The 8,806-nt window shown below is 52.2% G+C and overlaps 1 protein-coding gene across 1 annotated transcript; it reads left to right on the top strand.

Annotated features, from left to right (window-relative positions):
- Window positions 1-23: 23 nt before the first annotated feature.
- On the top strand, window positions 24-6,712 carry TMEM80 (transmembrane protein 80; the record flags this gene model as incomplete). The annotated part of the gene is given in 7 exon segments (XM_061450918.1): window positions 24-168; window positions 171-428; window positions 431-593; window positions 3,257-3,269; window positions 5,168-5,261; window positions 5,375-5,467; window positions 6,475-6,712. Coding segments are annotated over 7 exon segments (972 nt in total), but the record flags the coding sequence as incomplete, so codon positions are not given.
- Between the last annotated feature and the right edge of the window lie 2,094 nt (window positions 6,713-8,806).

The following is an 8,806-nucleotide window of genomic DNA, read 5'->3' as shown; positions in this document are numbered from 1 at the left end:
CCGAACTCGGCCGAGCGCTTCCGAGCGTGTTCCGAGGGCGGAATCGAGCGCTTCCGACGGTGCCCGAAGTGTTCCGAGGCCTCGTCCGAAGGCGAGCGATGGTTCCCGACGAGCGGGGCCCGCGTTTCCTGCCGGCTGGCCAATCCCAAGGCAGGACGCGGCCGAGTCCGTAGGCGCGCGGCCCGAAGCGATACCTTACAGTTCGGGTGGGGAACCCGAGCGCGCCCGAACAGGGCCGAGTCCCCGAGCGGTCCGGCCCAGAGGGTCGAAGAATCCCGAGCTCGTGCCGGTCTTTTCCGATCTTGCCCGAAGGCGGGTGAGGCGGGCGCGAGCGAAGCCGAGCTGTGCCGAGTCCTCTCCGAGCGCGCCCGAATTCGCCTTCGCCGGCCCGAACGGAGACGCCCGAACGGGCAGTGCCCGAATCCGCCCGAACCGGGCCGAACGCTCCGATCGCACCCGAAGGCAGCAGGGGCGGGGATAGAGCAGCCAGCCCCGCCCCAGCGCGCGGACAAACGGTCGCGGCGCGGAGCCTGCCGGGACGCTGGAGGACCGGGAGGGGGGGCGGCGGGCCGGGATGCCCGCTGTGAGGCGAGGTGAGCGGCCCGGCGCCATGGTGACCAGCAGCGCTGTATGCGCGTCCCGCCGGGGCGGAGGGTGACCGGCGGGGATGCTTCCCACCGGGGCAGAGCTTGTCTCTTACCGCCCCAAGGGGGGGGGGGGGGGGACGACACAGACTGAGGAGGGGGCCGAGGTCGAGCCAGGCCTGGGCGCCGAGCCCAGGCCGATTGCTTTATCGCGACAGCAGCGATATGTTGAGGTAAATCCGGGCAGCTGCTGGCAGGGACCCCTTCCACTGGAGCAGCTTGCTCCAAGCCGCTGTGTCCAACCTGGCCTTGAGCACTGCCAGGGATGGGGCAGCCACAGCTTCTCTGGGCACCCTGTGCCAGCGCCTCAGCACCCTCACAGGGAAGAGCTTCTGCCTAAGAGCTCAGCTCAGTCTCCCCTCGGGCAGGTTCAAGCCATTCCCCTTGGCCTGTCCCTACAGGCCCTTGTCCCAAGCCCCTCTCCAGGTGTCCTGCAGCCCCTTTAGGCACTGGAGCTGCTCTCAGGTCTCCCCTCAGAACCACTCTGCTTATGACCCACTGGGATCCAAAGATCGTTCCACATGAAGAATTCCCACTTCTTTCAAAGAACTCAAAGGTGTCCCCAAAACATGCAAATCTCAGCTCTGGGTAGAAAAAAAACCTGGTTTTGAAACGTTTGGCTTCAACAATTAGCGTTTGCCAAATGCTCCCTTGCAATTCAACCTCGCCCCCCCAGCAGCAACGCAGACTGCATTAATCCTCCCCGGGAGATGTCTCGGGGAGGAGCTGGGATTAGCAGCCTGTTGTTACACCTGAAATGATCCGGTTTAATTACCCTTTCAGGGCAGTAGCCCTTCCACGGGCGTGTTGTGAGGTTCCCATGTTCAACCCGGTTGAAGTGCCCCGGGTTGCCCGGGAGGAGGCAGCGTGTTCTAGGTAATAGCGGCTGTGCAAGACCTCCCTGGGAGAGGAGCAGGAAGGCGTCAGAGCCCTCTGGTGCAAAAGGATGCGGAGAAATAAGCTTCAAAAGAAACCTGGGGAGCTGCAAAGAGGGGATTCGCATGGGGTTGCCCTTCGGGTGGAATTCCCGCTGTGATTATAGCACTGCTGTGGGGGAGCGCAGTGAGGCTGTGCTGGTAAAGCCTCCTACAGAACACGTTCAGATCCAGATGCTCCCTGTGGGATAAGGACAGGTCTGCAGATGCAGTGGTGGTATTTGGTTTAGACTGAGCTGAGCTCTTAGGCAGAAGCTCTTCCCTGTGAGGGTGCTGAGGCGCTGGCACAGGGTGCCCAGAGAAGCTGTGGCTGCCCCATCCCTGGCAGTGCTCAAGGGCAGGTTGGACACAGGGGCTTGGAGCAAGCTGCTCCAGTGGAAGGGGTCCCTGCCCGTGGCAGGGGTTGGAGCTGGAGGAGCTTTCAGGTCCCTTCTAACCCAAACCACTCTGGGATTCTCTGATTCTCCTTCAAATTCCCATCCTACTTCCCAGTCTAAACTACAAACCAGAGATGTCTCTGTGAAGCGCATCATCTTGGTGTGACTTTTGCCTGCGGGTTTATACCAGGGTAGAAATACAAACCCATTTTAACCATTAGTCACCGCAGCAAATGTACTTATGAAACCTTTAACTCCCGGCCTGCAAAAAGAACTCAAGCATGTTGGCTAAGCAAGGGGACGGGTCTGTCCCTTTACAGAGAGGATACACGGACAGGAGGTGTTTCAGAGCATGGACAGTGTGAATCACCACCTTAAATTCTTCCCTGTTTTCCCTGTGTTCCCAAATTGAATCCCTTACATAGGTGCCTAACGTCAGTGGGATTAATTCGGGCATAAAGCTAATAGGGGAGGAGGACATTAGCCTTGAGGAGCTGTGGGATTGAGAGGGTATGTCCCACTGACTGGATGACAATGGGGTGTCTCAGGGCAGATGGATGCAGTGGCCTCTCATGGACAGTTCTGCTCCCTGTGAAACAGATCCCAGCTTTTCAATTCCTCCTCTGGCTGAAAGAGGCCAAGAATGTTAATGAGTTACTTAAGAGCTGCTTTAGTAGGTCAGTGCCATCACGTTGCAAGGGAATTCTACCTGTGCTTTTGCAGGAAGAAAGGAAGGGAAAATAAAACGTGTGGGTTCGCTTGCAGGGAATCCAGGTAGGACTCTCGGGGTGATCAGAATAGATTACGGTTTTACATAGAATCACTTTGCTTTTGAAGGGAACCAGTTTGGAAGGCTGTTATTTAGAGGAACTGGGAGCCTGATGTGCTACACAAACACTTTCTCACCATTGAAAACCAAATGGTACCTTCTGGTTCCCTTCCGTGTCTCCCTCCTTCCTGCATGGTTAGAGGGGATGAATGTCATCTGCTGCGCAAGGACAGGATAAACGAGTTCTAGGTAACACCTGGGTTCTTCTTCACGTTGGGAAAGAGATGGGTTCCTCTCAAAGTCACTTTCACAGCAGGGATTTCCCCCAAATTAGTTTAGAATGAAGGGATTTGAAAAGGTTCTTTTTGGACTCTGGGATCTGAGAGAATGATGAATCATCAGTGACCTGATAGAGTGTGTCTACATGTCTGACCTCTCAAAACAGTTGTTTGAGTGTTTCTGCAGCACTTTGGTCGCATCATTAGACTGATTTTCTTCTCTTTTCTTTTTCCCTTCTCCACGTAAAGGAAGATCTGAATCAATTGTATCCTTTTGGTACCTGTCACCCCTCACATGTGGGAACCTTCAGGAAGCCAGGTTGAAATGTGCTCCCATCTTACCCACCCAATAAACCTGCTGGATTTGTTACTCCTTGGGTTTTCCATCCACATGAAGCAAAACTGGTAAAACATTTCCCCTAAGACTGTTTTCTGCAGCATTAGCTGAGGTTGGCTTGAGACCCTGCCCCTTTATCCCAACTCCCAGTCTTGACAGAGGGTTGACAGCCCCGTTTTATGATCCCATAACTCTCATTTCCCTAGGAAGCAAGGCTGAAAATGGGATTTGTGGACTGCTGGACACAAACCCCATGCAGCAAAGCCCACAGGCAGCTGGCACAGACAACAGGAGGTAGGAAAAGCAGCTTTCAGTAGCACTTCCTCTTCTCTCATGTTAATTCTCCCTTTACGCCTGCCAAGATCTAAGCATCTCCCGAGAGGAGACACCCTCAGCTTCAGAGATTTCCATGCATAGAGCCCATCTAGTAATTTTTCTGCTCCACCTTCCTTCAACTGGAAAAACACAAAAACCTGGTTCTGGTGTAATGACAGGAGCTGCTCTGGGAACTGGGATACAGCCACTGCAGGTGGGTGGCTGCTCCATGCAGGAATGGGCTAGGCAGGGCCTCCAAAAGGTGCCTGGGATGAAGTCCCTGCCTGGAGATACTCCAAGGATTTGAGAAGGGAGGGGGAGAGAGGAGGGGATATTTTGAGTATAGAAAGATGTGGACACAATGAAATCTGAACAGATAACTTCCTGTATAAATTAAGTTGGATTATTTACGGCTAAGGAAGGTGTTTGTGATCAAAAATACATGTAAGTGGATTCTTGGAGCCACATTCCAACTTCTCCATGTGGAGGTGAGCTCCAGGATGTCCTACACTGTCTCCTATATGGCATTAGGAACACGCTGCTGTGCCTTAAGAATAAAAGATTCCTTCGGTACATATGGGCCTGCCATACAGGGGCTGTGTCTGTCAGTGGGCTCCTGAAGCCATCCAAGACTGTGGTGTCTCCAGTAAACCAGGGTTAACACTGGACAGGGCTCATTCCAGCCTGTGCAGGAGATTGAGACTAGGAAAGGGCTCATCTCTGCTGGATCCAGAGGGATCTCAGGCAGCTGAATTAGGCAGGATGGGTACCTTTAGGTGGCTGCCACCTTGGGATGAGAGAATCAATCCTGAGCCTGCTACTAATGTCTCCCTGTCTGTAAGACAGCCCCTGTCCTTCTGGGCCATTTTGGGAATGTGTTAAGGCTTGTGGAGCTCTCAGGTGCTTTGGCAATGGATCCATACAGCCAAATAACTAAAGCTAATGCTCTTACACGATCCAACAGATAGCTTTGTCAGCGGTGAATTAAGGAAGTCTGTGCCTGATGGATCTGCATCTCAGGGTTGAGCTCGTGGCCTTTCTCAGAGGCGTAACGAAGAGCCCAGCTTTCAGACTTCCCATCCTGTGGGCATGGGATGGGAAGTGACGGGGCCTGGCTGCTTCACAGAGCCACCTATTAGCAAAAACTCTGGCATCTGGTGTGCTGGGAGCCTGCCAACCCCCTGTCAACCGCTTCAAGCTGACTGAGAGGGAGAGAAGTTGTTGTGGAAACGCACACATGCACCTCCCTCCTTCCCTGAGGCTAAGAACCACCCCACCACATACCAAATGGCATTCTTGAAGAGGAGCTGAAGCCAAACCTGAAACAGCAAGTTCCTATCCTAACCCCTGGTGTTTGCAACCTCAGGTACTCTGAATCCTACCCAGTAAACCCTCTGCAGCTGATCCACTGAGTTTAAAAACCCGCAGTATTTTGTAGTTAGTGGGAAATGGTGATTTTATGAAGCAGATCCCACCTCATCCCTATGAGAAGTCCTTAACAGCAGCTCTCAGATGTCAGCTGTCCCTCTACAGCTTCTGTTTTATGTAAATGGCTTTTATTTAATCTTTTACTTGCTGGCCACTCTCGCAATGTTGCTTTATAAAAGTAAGTTGCTGCTGTCGTAACACCGCAGGAGGCTGGGTGCCTGCGGCAGAGCTGGGTGCTCTCAGTGTCCCTGCTGGGTTTTCCTGCCTCATTTATGCTGCCTTCCTCTCCAGGCCAAGCTTTCAGCTATCCAGAAGACTTTTTGTCTGTTGATCTCACCCTGCTTGTCATTACGGCCATTGCTGAAGCGCTCCGGTTGTACCTGGGTAGGTCACGTTACCACTGTGCCTTCTCATGCAATACAAGCTCGAAGTGCTGATCGTTCTGGGACCAATGTGTGTCAAAACATGCCAATTTAGCAGAATAACAGCTATTTGGAGGCTGTTGTTCACTGACTGATGAGTAGATTTCACCTCTCCATGAACAGGCTGAGAGAGCTGGGCTTGTTCAACCTGGAGAAGAGAAGGCTCTAAGGGCTTCATGTACACCAGTACTCCAGGCTTCAAAGGGCCTCCTGACCCCTGCCCAGGTCTTGCTGAAACTTCATAAACTCCTTTTTTAATAAGGAAACAAGTTAGTATCCAAATCTGTGCTTGATATTGCTGAGACCAGGTGGGTCTGTGCTGGCTACAGCTGACTTGCCGTGGGGTGATCTCAGCCTGCTGCCTTCGAGCTTTGCACATGTTGGCTTGGAGCATTTGGGGCATGAATAAAGAAGTGAATTTCAAGCCTAATGTAGTTAACCAGCAAAAACCTACTGAGACTGCTTCGAAATAAGATGCAAGGAAGAGAGAAGAGCAGCTTCTCCACAATGGTAGTAATTTGAAATAGGAGCAGCAGGGAATAGAGGAGGTTTTGTAGTGTTTTAGATCTTAGTATCAGGATTGGATGCTCTCAGGTGTGCGCTGCAGTCACACCAAGTGCAGCCTGGGGAGTTTGGGGGCAAGTTTGCTGGTTGACCAAGAAGCTGAGTGATCAAAATGGGTTGCAGCCTCAGAGCTGATTATCTGGGGTAGGAAAAGGTGGGAGCCAGGACTTGGGTATCCACAGACTGCTCTTTGTTCAGATTAACCTGGGTCAGCAAGAAGTGGATTGTCCACTGGTGCTTGGGCTTGTTCTGATGGTCCCTGACAGAGCCTGGTCAGGCCAGTATTTCAGTGTGTGCTGAGATGTAAGAACCAGAGCTGGTTTTGAACAGGAACATTCTACACTTAGAGCTGTGATACTGTCAGAAGAAAACAAAGACTCACATCAGCTTTTCCTTTCCTTCAAGGTGTAAGGGGGAACCTGACAGAAGAAGAGAGTTTGTTGGGGATCAGTCTTGTGATGACAGTGGGCAGTGTGTTTCTGGCTGTGTACTTCCTGGTGTGGCAAACCTATGTGCTGAAAACCGATGTCATCCTCAACAGTATTCTGCTCTTCTTCTATGGGATGGAGTCAATTCTCAAGATCTCAGCCATCGCTGCTTTTAACAGTTAAACCTACAGGTCTTCAACGTGTTAGCAGCACATTTCTAATCTAAAAGGTTGGGGTTATAGTCCATGTATTTAATACTTTTATATATAAAAATCCTGTAAAACATTCCTCTAAAGTACATGTTTTTGAGGGGCAGACCTGAGTGACAGGTAGAACATCCTGTCCAGCAGCTGTGTTACGCTCTCTGAACTGTCAGCTTACAGCAAAGGCAAGAGGTGATTCAGCAAGACCTCGTCATGCTCTGGTATTCCTCAGGATTCATTGCCAACTATTCATTGCCAACACACAACAGCAGCCAGGGCATCATCTGAGCACCGTTGAGATGCTCAGATCACAGCACCTGCACCCAGAGTGACACAGAAATGAATCAGGGCGACCCAGCACGGGCTCAGTTCTGCCGTACCAGCACGTTCGTGTTTGAGGGCACGGTTTCTCTGCTGCTCTCATTTGTGTTTTCAGACCCCAGTGGTAATTACCCTGACTTTACTAGGGCAGAACCTGATTGATCCCTGTGGGAATGAGCTGAATTGAGTTTTGTGCACAGCCAGAGAGCTGAGCTGCAGGGTGTGGGCAGCTGGAGAGGCCAAAGGCCTCTGTAGCATGAGGGTATGTTACTTTAACTAGGATGGCTTTAAGGTGAGCCTAAATATCACTTGCTCTTCTGCCCTACTTAAAAGTTCCAACAGGAGTATTTCTATTTGATGTTACAGAGGTTTATCCTGCAAAAATGAGTACATTTAAGTCTTGTCTTTTAAGTTACGAGCTGTGTTGAAGCTCAGAGTTTTTACTGTATCAAACCCATGTGTTAACGGGAAGTTTGGGGTGCTTGGGGGATTTGTACAAGCAGGTTTTATATTTGTAAGTTCTTACAGTTGTATTTACTTGTTCAAATAAAGTTTTGGATCTAAGAAGTGTCTGAAGTGCAGAGCATCTCAGTGACATCCTAGACTACAACTAAGCTACACAGAGGAGGCTCAGGTGAGCCTGGGGTGTTCACAAGACCCCTCTGATCCTGCCACTGCTCCATGTAGGCCATTTCCTCCTTAGATCCAACCTAAACTTCCCCTGTTTCAGTTTGAACCCGTTACCCCTTGTCCTGTCACTGCAGTCCCTAATGAAGAGTCCCTCCCCAGCATCCCTATAGGCCCCCTTCAGACACTGGAAGCTGCTCTGAGGTCTCCCCGCAGCCTTCTCTTCTCCAGGCTGAACAGCCCCAACTTTCTCAGCCTATCTTCATACAGGAGGTGCTCCAGCCCCTGAGCATCCTCGTGGCCTCCTCTGGACTTGTTCCAGCAGTTCCATGTCCTTTTTATGTTGAGGACCCCAGAACTGCACACAGATGGGGGACAGGCATCCCCCATGGCCGGACCCTGCTCAGTCAATGGCCCAACCAACCCTCAGGAGCACGACTGCACCCACGAAGGTCACAGACAAGCAGCAGAACTGGGTGCAAGGAGCAGCACGGAGGTGAAGAGCTGAATGCTCCTGCGTGACTCAAACACCCACCCACCCGCCTGCCCTCCCAGCTTTGCCTGGCAGGATGGAATGTACCCATCACACGGGTTCCGAGGCGTGCCAGACACACCGTGCGCTCTGTGCACCCCAGCAGTGACAAACCCAACCCAAGCCACCCCCTCTCTGTGTGCAAGCAAACAGAAGCCCAAACTCCTGGTATTTCCACCTGCCCTCCTCACAGCTCTGCAATGGAACAGCTGCCAGCGGTAAAGGGAACCCTGCAAAGAGGAAACCCTCTTTACCTGGCTGGAGGTGGTGCAGCAGACGGCGTCCCCCGTGTTAACCTCAGCTTGCAGCCTCCTTCCTCCTCGTGGTGCTCCCTGCAACCAAATCAATACAAACCATCAGCACACCTGCAGCTGGCAGAGAACCAGGGGGTTGGTTTAGGAGACATTAGAAGAAAGGTAGCGGGAGGTGTTCCTACCATGAGGTGTTTGACCCCACCACAGGTCACCACCCCTTCAGTTACGGCCCTACATCCATTTGGGGTGCTGTGCCATAAAACCAGATCCCCCCTGCAGTCCTCATCCAGCTTTGGGGCAGCAGCACAAGAGGGATGTGGAGCTGCTGGAGCAAGGCCAGAGGAGGCCATGGGGATGCTGTGAGGGCTGGAG

This window comes from Pezoporus flaviventris, unplaced genomic scaffold, assembly GCF_033815535.1.
Source record: "Pezoporus flaviventris isolate CSIRO_AGI_PZ_B2104156 unplaced genomic scaffold, CSIRO_AGI_Pfla_v1 ptg000012l, whole genome shotgun sequence".
Classification (NCBI taxonomy): domain Eukaryota; kingdom Metazoa; phylum Chordata; class Aves; order Psittaciformes; family Psittacidae; genus Pezoporus; species Pezoporus flaviventris.
The sequence above is the reverse complement of the archived record's forward strand: the minus strand, read 5'-3'. Positions and strand labels throughout refer to the sequence as shown.